This window comes from Dermacentor silvarum, chromosome 1 (genome assembly GCF_013339745.2).
Source record: "Dermacentor silvarum isolate Dsil-2018 chromosome 1, BIME_Dsil_1.4, whole genome shotgun sequence".
Taxonomy (NCBI): domain Eukaryota; kingdom Metazoa; phylum Arthropoda; class Arachnida; order Ixodida; family Ixodidae; genus Dermacentor; species Dermacentor silvarum.
In genome coordinates this window covers 351531104-351549056 of record NC_051154.1, presented here as the reverse complement: position 1 = coordinate 351549056, position 17953 = coordinate 351531104, and the positions used below count along the sequence as shown (strand labels likewise).

General features: G+C 47.1%; 1 protein-coding gene and 1 long non-coding RNA gene across 2 annotated transcripts in view; both read right to left on the bottom strand.

The window, feature by feature from the left end:
- Window positions 1-1298: 1298 nt before the first annotated feature.
- LOC125942357 (uncharacterized) lies at window positions 1299-15450 on the bottom strand. The gene is made up of 3 exons (XR_007465032.1): window positions 13491-15450; window positions 13205-13334; window positions 1299-1524 (listed from the first exon to the last, which is right to left on the bottom strand). It is a non-coding gene; the product is annotated as an uncharacterized LOC125942357 (long non-coding RNA).
- A 15-nt stretch (window positions 15451-15465) lies between these two features.
- LOC125943388 (uncharacterized) overlaps window positions 15466-17953 on the bottom strand; it is a 38438-nt gene continuing 35950 nt past the window's right edge. The window contains exons 2-3 of the mRNA XM_049662678.1: window positions 15565-17436; window positions 15466-15499 (exon numbers count right to left, since the gene is read on the bottom strand). Of these exons, the coding sequence (XP_049518635.1) occupies window positions 15466-15499; window positions 15565-16067 (537 nt within the window). The 5' untranslated portion in view covers window positions 16068-17436. The remainder of the gene's footprint in view (window positions 15500-15564; window positions 17437-17953) is intronic.

The following is a 17953-nucleotide window of genomic DNA, read 5'->3' as shown; positions in this document are numbered from 1 at the left end:
CCGCGTCATCCTATTTTCATTTTTCTTTTTTAGAATTGAGAAGACGCTGTAAACAGCTAATATCACCACTTTTGTTAGAGATAGGTATGTTAAAGGTTCGCGGCAGCTATCGCCTAATTAAGTACGGGCGTGTTTTTGGCTGGCGGTTTCACGCGAATTGCACCAAAAACCTTGATAGCGCAATGAAAATAAGTCAGTTCTCGAAAGTGTTAAATGTTTTAAGGTCATTTCGCAACTACAAACCGAGTTTAACGGCATAAACATTGCGCACAATGTCGATGCAGCTTACTTTGACTTTTGCTTGGGCTTTATTCAAGGATGTATTTTCTTTTCCTCTTGGCGGCAGCTGCGCCGGAACGCTTTTCGGCACGGGCGGCACCAAATGACGCGTCAGTAAACGTATAAGCATCTACGACGTATCAAAAGTGTTACCGCGGAGCTGTATATGTCTACCCTCAAATGTATGCGCCTCAAAACTCCCGCGCCCTCTATGTGGAGGCAAAGCAAACCAGTAAGGCGTGTGCTGATAATTGGCGTAGTAAGAGGAAAGCTAAGAAACCACCTAACACATAGTTTCGTACAATAATTACTAGAGGGAACTCTGTCGCTATTGTCTGCAGGAGGTACAATCGGGGCAGTTCAATCAGCATAGAATTATGGGATGTACATGAATTTGCCTAAACGTCGTCCTTCTGGCTTCAAATGTCGCTTCGGCTTTGTAAATTTGTCATTTTCAACAAATTCCTGCGTAATAAAGAATTAAATAAACATTAGTAAAATCATCCGCCAGCAGGACTGGAACACAGGACCTCTAGCACAGAGGCCTGACACTGAAACCATTACGCCAAGTCCTTATATATTTCTTGCTGGCCAGCCAGCGCCTTGAGACGCTCGGCGCGTTTCAAATTGGACACCACGACAGGTTGAGCCACTATTAGTAGCGATTGTGCATAATCGCAAACTATTCTAGCGTCGCGGAAGGGAAAAGCCCCAAAATAAGTAAAATGTTACACTCAGTGGTGGCTTTTAGAGTGCAGGTCTAAAAGCACACCAGCGTCAGAGTAACGCGCGTCGTCTGTTCACCCGTAACGCCATCAATAAGGCATGCGGCGAGCGCATCAAAACAAAGCTCTGCATAAGCGGAGGTCTGCCTGCGGTGGCTGCTCTGAATCGCGCCCACACGTCACCCACGCATTGCCTTTTGCGATCTCCTGATTAGCGAGTCTGTCGCCCCACACATTGCTCCATTTGCAACGGAGCGAAGTGTGCTTTATTCACATTTTTTGGCAAATGGCAAATTGATACTGCCTCTGGATGCACTTTCAGGTCAATAGACGCTCGAAAACATGAGCAGGACATGCAACAACTTACTTCCAAAATAGAACTGGAAACTTCTCGTGATCCTTTTTATTATAGAAAGCATGAACTCCACAAACATAACTGCTTATACATTTATCATATTAGACTAACGTTTGCTGGGCACAATAAGGGATAAAGCAGCAGAAAGAGTAGATAATGGGCAACCTTGCAGAAAATTACCGACTTTATGACAGGGTATGGCCGGGTATTTTCTCCTAAAGCTTTGTGAAAGGGTCACAGACAGTGCTGTAGTGTTCCTGCCGCCACTTTTCATAAAGGTGGTACACAGCCCTCTTTGTTGGATTCAAAGCACCACTAGCCAGTTGGACGAGGCTTGCCGCATCTTCTACTGACAGCGTGCTCTCATGCAGGCGTATGGCTGCAGCAGGAGTCAGACCATCGGAGAAATATCCTTCAAACAGTGCTTTCGTTTCGTCATTACAATGCAGCAAACGCAGAGCAGCAGCACTCTCTTGCGCTGTAGGTGCAACTTCATTACACCACAAAGTGGAGAGTCTCGGCGAAGGAAAGCGTTATTCCTCTTGGTGCTACAATTTACTTTTTTCACCTTAATGTCTATCACTCCAATACAGCTGGTGCTTCGCTTCTTACCAACTTTGTTGTGGTCATGGAGATGACACCGCCAGACCTTGTGACAGACCATCCTGCAAGGAACCCAAAAATTTGTCACAACACAACACCTTCATTTACAATGTCAAGATGTGCATTTTCAGAATTTTTGTTCCAGATGACTGCACACAGCTTGGAACATACTTAATGTATATATACACACTACTGAGTGCCCTTTTTAAGTTGTAAACATAACACACATTTCATTGTTCTCAATCTCATGAGAGTTTGTATTTGAAAAATATATATTTTTTGTTGGCAAGGTGACATCTGCATTTGAAAAAGAAACACCATTTCTGCCACAGTTCAGAAACCGTTCAGCGGCTCTACAATCTGCGATTTAGTTCCTAGCGTCCTTTAAGTCCACCTTCTGCATGTTAAAGCTTCGTTTATAAAGATAGCGTGACACAACAAAACTCACTTTTGGCATCTGCCTTCCTTTTGTGTGTTGTAGACGATCCACGGTGTGTTCGTTGCTTCACTGCACCGCTTGACCCATTCGGAAGCGTTTTCTTCACTCCCTAGGTCGCTTCTCAACACGACAGTGTCTCCGCTGGAGGCGGAAACGTCACGAAAGCACTGTCAGCCTAAGCTAAACTCGTCCTCGGATGGGGCAAGCATAGTCCCGTCCGGACGAACTCGCAGTTGAGGCGAAACACTGCAACGTAGCTGTCACACAAAGTGCACACACGACACGCAGCAATGCTCGTAAGTGGACCACAGATATGCTTAGGTAAATCCCAGAACTCGCAAAATACCGTGCCACAGGACTGACAAGACCGATGAAACAGGATTTAAACAAGTACCGCGCGGTGCGTACACGTGCGCAGACCGCGTGATTTCGGTTTCGTCAAACACACTGGTGCGTTGGCGCTCGCGGCGTGTGCGATGCACACCACATTTTTTAAAATATGATTTCAAGAACATTGCAACCTTTGCGCTTATTTATTTGTAATATTGACATCAGAGTCGAAGCTCTAGGAGCAAAACGCGGGTCTTTTTTTTTAGCGCCTTAACTTTTAGTACCACATCCGGATTTTTCGCCGCTGCGCTTTGCTTAAACATTCTTCCACCCTTAATCGCGTTTTGTGCGCTTTATGGCCTCTTATCCTAAGATAATCATTTCGTGTCGACGACGCGGTTTAGAAACAGCCTTCAAATAAACACCTCACCATGAGATAGGCTTTCGCATTAATTTATCGCCAAATGAAAACCCGTATAGAGCTGCGCTCAAATTTTGCATTAGGGAGTATCGTAATCGTCGGTGAATTTTTTTTACAAACCTTGTCTCGAACTTAAGTAAAAAGAGACATACTCAATATTAAACAAGTTATGAATGCTACCAAAACATATCAATTGTGGCACGCGCGAAGGAAATAATTGATCGAAATTGAGAATATTACTTAGAGCAGGTGATGCGGTTCCTTGTTGTGGCTTACATTAGTCCAGGGCTTCTAAGGACGGGTTCAAATCAATGAAACAATAATAAATTAGCGCCCCCCGCTGGGGAGTCCATCGAATACGTAGTGTAATAATACGGAACACTTATAGAGATTGAGAGAATGGAAACTGTACCTTCCACTGTGCGACGGAAATAAAAATGGCGATTGTGCGTGGCCACTGCGATCGGCTCCGGCAGCGAGCCGATCGCGGAGGCCACGGGTCGCGTTGAGAGTTGAAGTATCTAGCCAAGAGATGGCGCTGGTAATGAGATGGTAAAACCCCTATATATAAAAAGTAGCGTCACGCTTCGAAGAATGCCGCCGCCTCCTCGCACACCCTGTGCGAGGAGGCGGCGGCATTGGAACATACAGAACTGGAACGACCCTGGAACATACAGAACTTTCAAGCAAGAAATTGCGAAAGAAAATATCTATGATAATTCTAGGGGAAGCTCTCTGTTGTTTGAAGCCAGGACGGGAGTATTGCGGACTAAGATGTACCGAGTCAAGTACCAAGGTATAGACAAGTTGTGCGGTGCGTGTGGAGAAGAGCAAACGGCTGTACACCTCATACTTTTCTGTAAAGGGCTTAACCTTACAGTGCAAAGCAACGGGGCTGATTATTTCAAAGAATTGGGGTTTAGGGACAGTGAAGGCAAAATAGACTTTAAGCGGGTAAAAATAACCAAAGGAGGTTATCTGATTGGTGGCTAAAATCAAGGCAGGGGTGAAATTTCACCCACCACAAAGTACAAAATACGTTAATAGTCATGGCTAAGTGGCGTATGCCACAGCCCGATTTAAAGGGTTCAGCCTCACCCATCCATCCATCCATCCTAATTGTTCGACGGTTGTTCGACCACAAGGAGGTTTAACCCTTTCAGCCCTGGCGTCGTCAAATGACGACTTCACTTAGAATCGGAATTTTCAGCATGAAAAAAGAACCCAAACTGCTTGTAATTTTCCCGCATTGTAGTATTGAAAGTCCTAGTGCCATCGCCATGGTTAGTCACGTGACTCTACGGAGCCGGGTCGAACGAGGAAGAAGAAATGACAACAATAAACATGGCAGACGCGCCTTCAGGTACGTGCACTTTTTTTTCTTTTATAATTGAATAACCCCTGCGTAGTTTACGTGGCGCTTTTTTTTATAGTGTCTAAACAGATTGAAGAGAACGCATGTACTTGAATAAGCGTCATTGCATGGTGATATTACTTGTAAGAAGATGTTTTTTCCGTGTGCGGTTTTGACGACAACAGGGCTTTGTGGTTGTGTATGGCGTTCCGTCGGCTTGCCATTGCGTCCTATTTCATTGGGCGTTTTTTTCTTCTTTTTTTTTTCAGGCACGCCTATACCGTTGTAAGAGGGACGTGAGGGCGATGACGTGGCCGGCATCATGGTCGTGTCGAGGACATTGTGCGCGTACTCGCACGAAAGAGACCCCTGGAGAGAGCCGGAGGCCAGGAATGGTGCGGTAGCGCATCGGGTGGTCGACGAGACGGTATCGGGGCAAGTCGAGCGACGAAGACTTGTCTGATGGTGGCTGACGGGCACAGGACGAGATGTGGGTTGTGCTGGCGGTGGGAACGCAGCCATCGATTCGCGCACCGTGCGGTCAGCCACTGGAAGAAGGTAGTATGACGGCTGTACGAGCCGTGCCGTCGTTCCTACTCAGAAGGGTGAAGGCGGCGAGCCGAGTGGCGGCTGTGACGACCACGACCTCCTCTATAAATTGGCGACCTGCCCGTACGGCGCCGCTCCTGCGCGCCGGTTTTGTTTTGCTTGTTTATTTTATTTTAGTTCTGTTAGCTGCCACCGCGAAACGTGGCGCCACAACTTACCCCCATGCCCGATCGCTCCGCGTGTAGTTGTATGGGTGTTCTGTGGTGTACTTGTATGTTGTTGTTCGTCTGCCATTTTCCACGTGTTTTTCAGTCGTGTTCTTAATTGCTACAAAGTGTGCTCGCGCAGCTTAAACAGCGCTTGCGAAAGCACTGGTCGCAACAGCGATGGTTTACTGTTGCGTGCCGTTTTGTAAATCGAGCGGACGGACATCTGCTGGCATCTCATTTCACGAGTTTCCTGTCACTGATGTGCGCGTACTTTGGCTGAAGAAGATTATCTCGCCAAGGCGAAGGTAAGTTATAGTAAAATAAGCTCTGGGTGCTGTTAAAGGATAGCGGCCGGTAATAGCATGTATGCCCAGCAATATTGTCAAAACAGTAGTCTGTATGACTAAAGAGGATGTGTTCATTGTAATTCGTTCGATGCTCGCGGCTTTATGGCTTTACTACTCCGAGCAACACCAAGCCAATGTCTCGAAAGGTGCTGAAAGTTTGAGCTTGAACCAATAAAATGTACTTCCTGACACATCTGTCTATTTCACATTGCGTGAAGTGTGTTCCTTCTGCATGAGCATTTTGCTTAGTTCAACTGAACTACACATGGATGTGTTTTCTGAAGTAGTGGGGTTTAACTTTGAATTTATGGTTTATGAGAACACTGCAGTGAAGGGTCCTAGTGAGGGAGGTGCAGCAAAGTATTCCTGAAAAGGGAACCAGGTTAATTCCAATCATCTGAAATGGTCACGATTGAATTCACTGCAATGAAAAAAAAAAAAAAAAAAAGATGCCGGGAACTTAGCATAATTGATCTCGTAACTCGGTACGAATAATTGCATTGAAAACCCGAACTCGGTAACCCGAGACGCAGAGGGTGGCGGAGTGTGCAGCGAGAAATTAAAATTTGCACATTGGAGTTTCTGCACGCCTCTGTATCAAACGGGGGGTGGGGAGTAAATCGCGCCCGCCCGCAAAACCCGCCAAAATATTCAACTTAGTTCTGTGACGAAGCATGCAAGACTTCTTCGCCATGGAGACCTTCAAATGGCATGCCGCAGAGAGTAAATAAAAGTGCGATAAAAATTTTTACATAAGGGCGAGATCCCGTGAGAACCGCTTGCTGTACACCGCAGCGCTTCGATTGCTATTCTCATCCCGCATATCTACTGTATTAGCAAAGATGCCGTGATGGTGGACGCGTGAAATTGAATGCGTATTTACGCAGAGCGATAGTAGCAACTGTTTTTACGGTGCGTACACAAAACCGTGCTTGGGAACAGTGGGCAGTGCTAAAAGGTCGACGTAGTCGCAAGCCGTCAAGGTGTCTACTACACATTTTGGCCTCGTCTGGGCGCATTAATTGAAGAGAGAACCATTTTTAACAACGTTTTGCAAGTACTTAAATAAAATAAAACGAAAACACTAGGCACGGCACACTGTACTGACTAACAACGCGGTCGCCGTTCCGAAGTGTTTCGACCATTTCTAGTTGTCGCGTCGTCTGCTATGGGGGTAAGTAGTGGCGGCCTCTCGCGGCATTTTTGGCAACTGCCCGAGCACGTGACTTTCAAAAGTGGAGTCACGAGCTGCCGTAGAGAGGGCCGATATGAGCAGGTCGCCAATTTATAGAGGAGGTCGTGGTGACGACCAGCGTGGCAAGCTTCTGGAACGACACTGCGCGTGCCGAGCTTGCGCCTCGAGCACGCGCTGCGCTTCCTTATTTTTCACTTCTTTGACAGCCGGCGCCAAAGAACCGGCTGAGATCACTGACCAAAACGCCCAGCGTTGCGGCGTCAGTGGGCGCTACACTGTGTATAACGACAGATTCATTCTATTCGCGCCAGAGGTTGCGTTCTAGGCATCTGGAAGAATGCACGGATGCAATTTTCCGTGAACTTGATAATGGAAACTTGTCTGATGTGGAGGGAGAAATCGACGGATCTTCAGACAGTGGTGATGAGTTTGAGCAGCCTGAGCCAGATATTTCACGTTATCAATGCCTCAGTTGTGAACGCATGGCTGGAGTATAGAAGTGATGCAGCTGCACGAAGACTGATGCCTGGCAAGCAACTGGACTTACTGGACTTCACCCTCCATATTAATGAAGCACTTGCACGAGCCGACAGCTGGCCAAAGGTGCAAAAGCGAGGAAGGCCGTCACTCTCCCCTCCGGGGACTTCGAAAAAAGCAAGATATGCTGAAAATAGGCCTGTACAAGACATCAGGTTTGATCAGGTGGGACACTGGCCTCTTCGTACCGACAGCAGGGAACAGCGTTGTAAGAAGCTTGAGGGATGCACAGGACAAACCCATATCATGTGCGAAAAATGTAACGTGCACCTGTGTCTTGCCAAGGCTCAAAACTGCTTCAGAGGCTTCCACATGAACAATTAGTGAAGTTTGTGTTTGCAATGATTGTGTTTTCCACCTCTGAATAAATTAGCTTTTCACTGCGTTTCGCAACCACTGAGCCCTGATGTGCGGTTTTGACGACGTGACTGTAAATCGGCAAATAATAACACAAATGACTTATTTTTTGCTCAGGCATGTTTCTAGAGTCCTTGTGGTCTAAAACATGCAAAGCAAAAAAATATATGCAAGAAATAGAAAATCCAGGGCTGAAAGGGTTAAAAAAAAATGCTGGAGTGGAGCTGCCGTCTCAAAAGTGAAGCCGGACCGCCGCCACCTTACCATAGGCAAGCAATAACGTTAGGAAATAGCGGGGAATATACGACGTACTTTCTTCCCACTCCGTGCTGCTTTTAGGTGGATAATTTAGTCGTGCAGATATCATTGGACGTCTTCCTTTCTGTCACTGGTTTCGGAAGAAAGTCTTAAGTTATTTTCAAATGTTATGGCACATTGTGATATTAATACACAGCCAAAGGTAATATTTTAAGCGAAAGGTTGGAGCTTTTAATTTCAAATTAGCCTAGCATTTGCAATAACTGACCAAAAGGACGTGAGCTGCTAGCAGAATTCAGCTGTCACAGCCCTCTTTCTGTGGCTTCACCTGTGCTGATAAGAAACTGTGGGGGCTGCCACTCCAGCAATTTTTAAAACCTCCTTGTTCGGCCATAATGAGCCGAAGCGATAAGAACGAAAGCGCCACCCGTTGGCGCAACATGTGATAAAAATATAAACATATAACATACATAAAGATATAGCATGCTAAAAAAAGCAAATAGCCAAATACACATTTTATTTCTACATATAATTGCATGACTTTACTGCGATGTAGGTTGGCTACTAACCTTTGGCTACCAGTCATGGCGACGCTTTATTGCCAATACCGAAACTAGCCCCAGTGTCCAACGTCTTCTGCGTCTGGTAACGCCCGTGACAAAGAAAAAAAATCGCGCTGCGGGCAGCTAAAGAAATAATAAAAAAAGCACTGCGCGAAGCATGAGGGGAGGGGAAGGCGAGACATGCGAGGAGGGATAGGAAAGTCATGAGGGAAAGGACTAGCGAGCGGAGCAACGTTATCATAAAAAAAGGAAGAAAAAAAGTGCTATAGCGAAAGAAGGAGTAAAAAAAAATCGCGCCGCTTTTCTTTGTTTTTTTGTCGCCGTAGTACTGTCACCCGTCTGCTAGGGCCTAACTGAAGGACGCCTTGGCGCTAGCGTCGACTGAGCGTCTGATATACGAAAACCAATGGGAGGTATAGCAAGATTCACCACCCTGGCACTGCTCTGGCTGGTTTAATTCGGAAGTTTCGTTACCGCTGTTGGAACGGTATTCGTGTGTACCGTACTAGACATGACTACAAATGTCTTTATCATGTCGCCAGGTGACCTAGAGGCCTCAACTAGCAAAAAAAAAAAAAAAAAAACTTCAAACAAGTAAGCTAGCCCTACTAAAAAATCCTATTTAAATTCAAACAGGGTTATACAGGTTTAAACAGGTTTTAACAGTGACCCTTTGGCAACAAACAGGTATATACAGGACCCGTTTACACACAATCGGGTCTGAACGGGGGCCCGTTTGCCCGCAAACAGGTTTAAACAGGAGTCTCCAACACAGAAATGTGTCTAAACAGGGCTGGTAGTTAAACTGGCTCATACTGGTCCCACAGTCACCAAAGAGTTCTATACAGGGGCCTACTCGGCACAAAAACTGGTTCAAACTGGAACTTTGTAGCTGTCATACTGGTTGAAATCATACCATGCAATTTATAGCTTGAACAGGTTTACGGTAAAATTCGATTTGAAATTGGTAACAGACTGAAACTCAAGGGCTGTCGGCCAGCGAGCTCGAACTTCATTTTTTTTTATATCCAGGCAATTTAACACCTACTAACGTACGGACCCCTTTTTAAGCTTCATAGAAATTGCGTGACCAATAGTTGGTATGAGGCTTTTAATAAAGCTGTATGCTAGCATGCATTTTCGCAAACTGTGTCCTTTATTAACATGTACACATTTTAAAAGTGCATACATACTAACGACACATATCACATGCGCTCGCTCACACACACAGACACACGCATAGAACGCAAGCAGTGTCCAAAAACACAGGCGACAAGCACTACAGATGTTCTTGAGTACCAACACATTCATAACAAAGCAAGAAATCAAGTCACCATGACAGCAGCGTCCGATACATAGAGGGCACTACACACGATCGAGCCGTACACACCCGCAGAATGACACACAAGAAAAAGCCGAAACAAACTGTGTCGATCGCACCACTCCAAATGTATTGTTGATAGTGTGGCAGGAAAGCCTTGGAACATCCGCCCCCCCCCCCCCCCCCCCCCCAAACCAAGCAATGATATGCTGCAAATTTCTAGCCGATTTCCCGGTCCTGACAGGTTGATATGTCGCTCCGCAGATTGCTGTCCTCACTGTTGAAAGCAACGTGGCTGGAACACGCCGCATAACTCGCAAAATATCGCAATACTACCACATACTGCGCTGTCACGATACATGCGGTCACCAGAGGGCCGAAAGCACGAAAGCATGGTCGTTTTCGGTGCCCCCAGGAGGCGCAGCCACTGCCCCAAGTGCACGACCGGTAAAATTACAGATATTATTTTCCTGTCTTCTGCTGTTGCCCCCTGTTGCTGTGCGGCGTCATTCCGTCGCCTAAAAAGCCCAGCAGCGGGAGTTCCGGTTCATAAAAAAAATCAATATGCTATGAACACGTTAATAGAGAGTTTTAGATTAGGGGGACGCAAGCGTTGCGGCCCCCTAGCTCCTGGGGCCGCGTACCGATTGCATTTGGATATTCAAGTTCTACAGCGGGAAGAAATAGAAATGGGTTGTTTTATTTTCCTCGAGGGCGAGTTACTGACTGAAATTGCAATATGTGGATTCAGTTGGGGCGAAACTTGTGCAATTGTTTATTGCAGTGTTCGGTTCGGTACACCCTGCTCAACACCCCACTCAAATGAGGGATCACAATGTATCGGAAGCCATTGGAATTTATCACTGCCACGAAGTGAGCCCTTGTTTCGTACATCTTGCGCCCCCCCCCCTCCCCGCCGAGTCAGTAAAGTGGCCAAGTACTCTTTCTCGAGGTAAAAAGCAGACGGCAAAAGAAAACAGCGGTTTGGATATTCATTGTACATGAGTTCTGCTTGAATTAAATTAAAAGCTTTGTGTCCCAAAGGAAATTCCGTAGAACTGCTTAATTAACCATTCGATCAATGCCCCTCTTGAGAAGCTGCTTTCCATATCCGAAGCAATGAACAGTGATGTGTGGTCGGACTCTACAAAGAAAACGTTCACTCGCTCGGTTCGTTTGGGCTATTCGCTTACACTGACAATCATCGCCAAAGGTTTCTGCAAAATAATTTTTAGCTCGCAATACATTACGCAGCGACTCCTTTCGGCTTTTAGCCTGTTTCAGTGCAACACATTGCATATGCTTCACCGCATTTTACTACTGTAATACGAAGGTGACTTTAGGGAACCGAATTATGCAACCCAAATCGAACCTTTGCTAGGAAACTTTGCATTGGAAGGATGACTGCAGTGAAAGATAAACAGGCCAATTGTCATCAGCAATGTTGATTATATATTAAAGGCAGCACAGTTGTCCTGTACTGAACTGTACAGTGCCTAGGGCAGCCTGGCCATTGCGGCAAACAGTATGCAATAAGGTTGGGATAGATTTGCAAGGAATGCTCAGGAAAAAAAGGCAGCAAGCTGGAATAACAGTTGTTTTGATCAAAAATTCAGGGAATTGTAGTGGAACAGACAAAATAGCAGTCAAGAAAGTGGTCATGCTAAGAGACATTCTCACCAATGCTATTGATTGCATGCTTAGGAGTATTAGAGTTGTTAGCTTGGGAAGTATTAGGAGTAAGGGTCAACGGGAAGGACATGCTGAGATTATTTGCTCCAAATGATTCAGTACCTTAGCTGACAAAGTGTAAGAGTAGGTTGAAATACTCATATGCTGAAGATTAGGGTAATGTTCAATAGCCTGGAAAGAGAACAAAAATTCACAATTCGCAGACAACCCTTAGAATCTGTGAGAGAGAACAATGTTTATATAGGTCAATAAGTCACCGGAGAACCGAATCACCCCCCCCCCCCCCCACGAGAAGGAAAGCTACAAACTAAAAACAGGCTCGAGTGCAGTTAGCAAGTGTTACCCTGTCATGGCCGGCAGCGTACCACTATCCTTGAAAAATTTACAATAATTGCATTCAAGAGGTACTTACATTTGAGGTAGAAACTTGAAGGCTAAGAAAGAAACAAAGGAGGCCGCAACAAGCGATGGAACAAAGACTTGTGGGTGTAATGTTAAGGGACAGGAGGACAGCGGTGTGGATTAGAAAGCAAGGGGGTAGCTGATATTCTAGTTATTAAGAAAAGAAGTTTGGCAGGATTTGCATTGTGTAGGGCAGATAATTCGTGGTCTAGAGTTACAGAATGGTTGCTAAGGGACGGCAGAGAACTAGGTGGTGTGATGAAATTAAAATATTGGCAGGCATAAGATGGTGTAAACTGGTACAATACAGGCAGATCGATAGACGAGAACTTTGTCCTGCTGTGGTTCTAAAATAGGCCGATGATGATGAAAATAAAAATATTGACCACATACAGAGCTAGTTACCTTTATTATATATGTGATTACATAATCAATGCACAAGTAAAACACAATGGAAATTACAGAGCGGTGGAGTTTTGCAAAGGGCACGCAATATTTAGCAAAGCAAAACACACAGGGTAGGACTTATGATACAGTACTTTACAGAAGTATCTGCAGGACCACATACAGTTACAGCCATGAATTTGACCCAAGTAGCATACATGTAAAAGATAGTTCTCCCTAGAAGCTCAAATTAAAGGAAGTGCTTAATGTGCATTCACGTTTTGGAGACCACGACAGTCACATTTAAATATTGGGTTAATGAAGGAGTGCGCTGGTCTGGGCTGGTTGGTACATTATTAAGATAGGAACAAACAGCACTTGGACGGGACAAAATGAATAACGCAGACAAGGCGCTGATCAGCGCCTTGTCTGGCGTACTCACTTTGTTCTGTCCAAGCATTGTTTGTTACGGTCCTAATTGGGTCAATTACCTTAGATAAAATTAAACGATTTTGACTGTAATGTGCATAAACAAGATCTTACCCATTTTTCCATAATATAAAAATGATTACCTAACAAATAAAGATTCACTGGACACGTCATGTGTAGGTGAGGCCGAAGTGCATGCTTACAAGTAGAAACTGTGAGACGTTTGCCATTTGTGTGAAATTGATACTGCCTCTGGATCCACTTCCAGGTCAATAGATGCTCGAAAACATGCGCAGGACATGAAACAACTTACTTCCAAAATAGAACTGGAAACTTCTCGTGATCCTTTTTATTATAGAAAGCATGAACTCCACAAACATAACTGCTTATATCTTTATCATATTAAACTAACGTTTGCTTGGCACAATAAGGCGTTTAGCAGCAGAATGGGCAACCTTGCACAAAATTACCAACTTTATGACAGGGCTGCTCAGCAGGCCAAGCAATTTTTTTTGTACATAACAAAACTTCACAGACACAATACATTTTTAGCAGTACTTCTGTGTACGAGTAGTATGTTGTTGACTTCCAAGGAATTTTCCAACATTCAACACCCTTCGTTCAGATGCTGACATAATATTCTTGAGGAATATCTGTAAACTGGCATTCTTTTAAGTGTTTTATTAAAAAAACCTCTTATGGGACAGAGATCATAGTGTGTACGAGTAGAATGTTGTTGACTTCCAAGGAATTCTCCAACATTCAACACCCTTCGTTCAGATGCTGACATAATATTCTTGAGCAATATCTGTAAACTGGCATTCTTCTTTTAAGTGTTTTATTAAAAAAACCTCTTATGGGACAGAGATCATAGTAGGGCATGTTCGTGTTATGTATTACCTGAACAATCGATATTTACCATGTGCTGCCTCACTTGCACAATGAACTGCTCTAGTGATTTAACAGTTCTACTTTCACAGTTCCAATACTCAAGTGATGGTGATGTAGCCATATTGACAGTTTAGGCTTTAGTGATTTAACAGATATACTTTCACAGTTCCAATAATTTACTGGGATTTACACCAAGTGCCTAAACTGAAAATATGGCTATATCAACATTACTTGAGGTCATTTAAAATTATCATATGCACTATGCAGCTCCGTGTTGCAGCCAAACATAATTTAATAACTGCCATATGTTAGATTTTGCTGCCCAACCACAAGCGAGTGGTGAATTGCCACAAACCTATGTGCAACAACCAACAAACATCAAAAGTTTGTTTCATAATGATGTCAGCCGCATCTCCGGCCAAAGCAGCTGCGAAACAAAAGTGAAAGTGAGTACAGAACGTTCTTGTCAAAACCAATAATATCACAGAAAACATGCTCCACTGACATAATTATACTGTGTTTATTAGGGTAAGGGCTATGTGCGGCCAAAGAGTGCCAGCACAGGTTTTTTCAAATGCTTTGATGTTATTATGACATAAATCAGGGAGAATCTAAGCTCCACTGACAATTTACAAGCATTACATAGGTTAAAATGCAGCACACAAAACTATGCAAATGTGCAATACACCCAAGAAATGGCCCCAGCTGTACAAATGCGAAAGAAAGAAACCTGCCAAGCAACAAATAAAGCAAAATGCATGTTGCATGACATGAAGATTTTCGCATTGTTATACTGCTTTCACACATGCACTTCTAAGGACCAGTGAAATCTAAGGTGAATGAAATTCACAAGCCTCATCGAGTCTCTTCTATAAGCTTGCACAAAGAAGCCAATAAGGCACATGGTCTTACAAGTCATAGTGGCTAGCTTCTCTCAACTCAACCACTAGCTTCTGTCAACTTTTCTTACTGTAAAGCCACAAATATTGTTTCATAATCAATACAATCACACCTTACAAGTCTAAATCTTCAGACCGTCTGCTTGTGTCTTAATCTGTGCAATATGCTGAATAATGCAGACAGCTTGCTGCTTCCTTACAACAGCGAACCATTCTCACCAAAAACACTTTCATGCTGGGCACCAAACTTCCAAGTTTCCTTTTTGTCTCACTGGTCTGGCTTTGGGTTTCACTTGTTGCAGCAGGCCTTTTCTCCAAGCTGCCAACAAGTACCACGACCTTTACAGCGTAGTTGCATAGAGCCTCTCCCATACATTTTCTGATCAACACTGATGCAGTTATGAGACTGCTCGTGTAATCAGCTCAAGCTCCTCAGATAGCCCGGGTGCCGTCTTCTCTACGGTCACAAGTAACGAAGAAGCACCAGTCAACTAGGCGCATCATAAGTGCTTCGTATGGGGCTGCTCACTGCTAGTTGCAAGGTTAAACTGAAACTTTGAGAGCCATCTTCTCTCTCTTCCCTTTCCCTGTAAAAAAACACCTTCACAAACTGCACATTTCTGACTTGGACACACACACACTGGGTGTACAGATGCAGCAGCACAGGATCACCTTGGAGATGGGACAATGAGCTACTAAGTAGTTCATTTTGGGAAAGGAAAGGTTGGCGCTATCTTCTGCAGCCCTTGAGGGAGCACGGCTCAGCACCAATGGGGAGGGGAGTGTGGCAGAAAAAGGCGATAGGAGAGGAAAGGTGTAAATGTCGCCATGGCAGGAGCGAAGCAGATTGGCAGGCAGGAACGCGGTCATGCCATCCGGGGGTAGGGGCCTTGTCAGCTGGTGTTAGGCCTGGTGTGGTCGGCCAGTCAAAGGCCGGGTGTTCGGGCAGGGCTGGAAAACCTGCGATGAAAGGAGTCAGCACACATGTGTGCTGGGGGTGTTGGAGATTTGTTAAAAGCCCTGACGAGTCAAGGTACTCAACTACGCTGAGCAGGACCGAGACGTGGTCTCGGTGGGTTGAAGAGGATGTCCTCCTGTCGCGCAGTGGGATGTCCGAGGCGGCGAACTCCTGTAGAAGCAGTCCACAGGGTTGGTTGTGCGCCGGGCAGGCCAGCAGGAGGTGCTCTGGCATCTCTGGCTCACTGCAGGAGGCACAGGCAGGCAAGGCGGTGAGTCCAAGCTGGTGGCGCCATGCTGCTGTCCAGCAGCAGCCAATCCTCAGCCAGAGCAGGAGCGTCTCCCTCTGTGCAAGGCCACACTGTGGGAGTTGAAGTGGGGGGTGTGCCAGAGACACGCGCTTGTCGGGATGGCACGCCTGGAGGTGCCACTGCAGCTGGTGCCTGGTGAAGTCCGCGGCTGTGACTGCCGTGCTCAGATGGACGTCACCATGGTGGTGACTCTTGGCCAGGGCATCAGCCTCCTCGTTGTCCGGGATGCCTACGTGGGCAGGAATCCAGTGTAGGAACATTGGGCGACCTGCATCCTGGAGTGCCCACAGTCGAGTTGAGAGGAGGGCGACCTCCAGGCTTGCCCTCTCCGGCCTCTACAGGCTCAGGAGAGCTCCCTTTGAGTCGCAGAAAATGGCTGCAGGTGTCTCTGGGGGTTCCTCCGTGAGCAGGTTGACAGTGAGGTGGAGACCTGCTACCTCCACTGCAGTGGAACTCGCATGTGCTGGAAGGCGACACTGCTTACTCCTCCACAGGGCAGGTGCGATGCACGCCACCGTCAAAAAGCCTGTGTCGGGAACCACTGAGCCGCCGTCGAAGACCTGCAGGTGGCCTTGAAGGTCTTCGTAGAGGAGAGAGGTCACAGGTCGGTGAGCACTGCTTGGTGAAGCCTGGTAGTTCCGTGGTGATGGCAATTGGAGGTCTCTGGGGTAGGGGCAGCTGTGCTGTGTTTGCCAGGGAGCTTCCAATCACCTCTTCATAATGGCAGCACAGCCGCCCTATCCGCGAAGAAGGTCGCGAGAGCAGATGAGGCAGCAGGCCAGCGCCGTCTGCAGCATGGTGGAGGCAATCCACATGTCATAGGCCCTGTTGCAGGAGCAGCAGCGACAGGGGCCATGCTCCGGCCTCAGCCAGGGTGGCAGCGACATGCGAGTTGCATGGAACACCTAGACAGAGCCGAATTGCTGCCCGGTGTTGCAGCTCCAGCTTCTTCAGGCGAGGTGGGGTAGCGCCACCAGTGGAAGGGCGTACCGCAGGCATGAGGTGGCTGCTGCATCAAAGAGTTGCAAAGCCCACCTGGTTGTGCAGCCTTGCCCACGGGCGAGAAGCTGCGAGATGGCCTTGCGGACCCAGAGTACCTGTGTGTACAGGGCCTTGGCAGGAGGCAGCCAGGTGAGCCGGAGGTCGATGCGCAGCCCGAGGTATGCGACTGCCGTGCTCTAGGGGATGTCGACATCCTCCAGGTGCAGCCGGGCAGCTTGGCGACAGGTGGCTGCTCTCGGGTGGAGCAGCATGGCCTCCGTCTTCTTGGCCGAGATGTCCAGGCCGATGCTGCTCGCTCAGGTAGGCTGCCGCAGTGTCCAGGGCTCTCTGCAGGGCCTTGCGCGCACTGTGAAGGGACTGCGGTCACCCTCGAACCCACAGGGCGATGTCGTCTGCGTAGATTGAGGACTCAACGGGAAAGTAAGGGTCGATCGGCAGGGCAGTAGGCAGCCGAGCCAGGGCCAGGTTGAACAGGAAGCGGCTCACCACTGAGAACTGCGAAACACCTGCAGACACTGCACAAGGAGAGTTCTTTGCTTAGCCCACACATACCTGGAGGGTGCGTTCTTTCAAGAAGGACGTCATGAAGCGCTGCAGGTTTCCGCTGATGCCGAGGAGATAGAAGGGCTGCCGGATGACTGGATGGCGCAGGCTGTCGAAAGCCCCCTGGACGTCGATAAGTACCAGGAGCACGTCATCACCGCGGGCCTTGGCTTCTTCCACTGTGGAGACCACTTTCCCGATGAAGTTTGCAGTGGACCGTTGGCACCAGAAGCCTGTTTGTTGATTGGCCAGGAAGCCCCTGGCACGATCCACCCAGTCCAGCCGGACCAGAGCCATGGCCTCCATCACCTTGCAGGCAGCAGAAGTGGGGGAGAAGGCCAGAAAGCCGGTCCCCAGCCGGCATTCTGGCCTTCAGGATGGGGGCCACGTTGGCTGTGCGCCAGGACTCAGGCAGCTGCCCTGACCGCCAGATCTCGTCGATGCAGTCGAGCAGGCGCTGCTGTTCGCTGGCGGCCAGGCTCCGGAGCATCTGCGTTGTAACTCTGTCAGCTCCTGGTGCGCTGCGACACCTACCTATCCAGAGGGCTGCCTGGAGTTAGTGGAGTGTCAGTGGCTCGTCGCAGATGGTGGCCACCTGGCC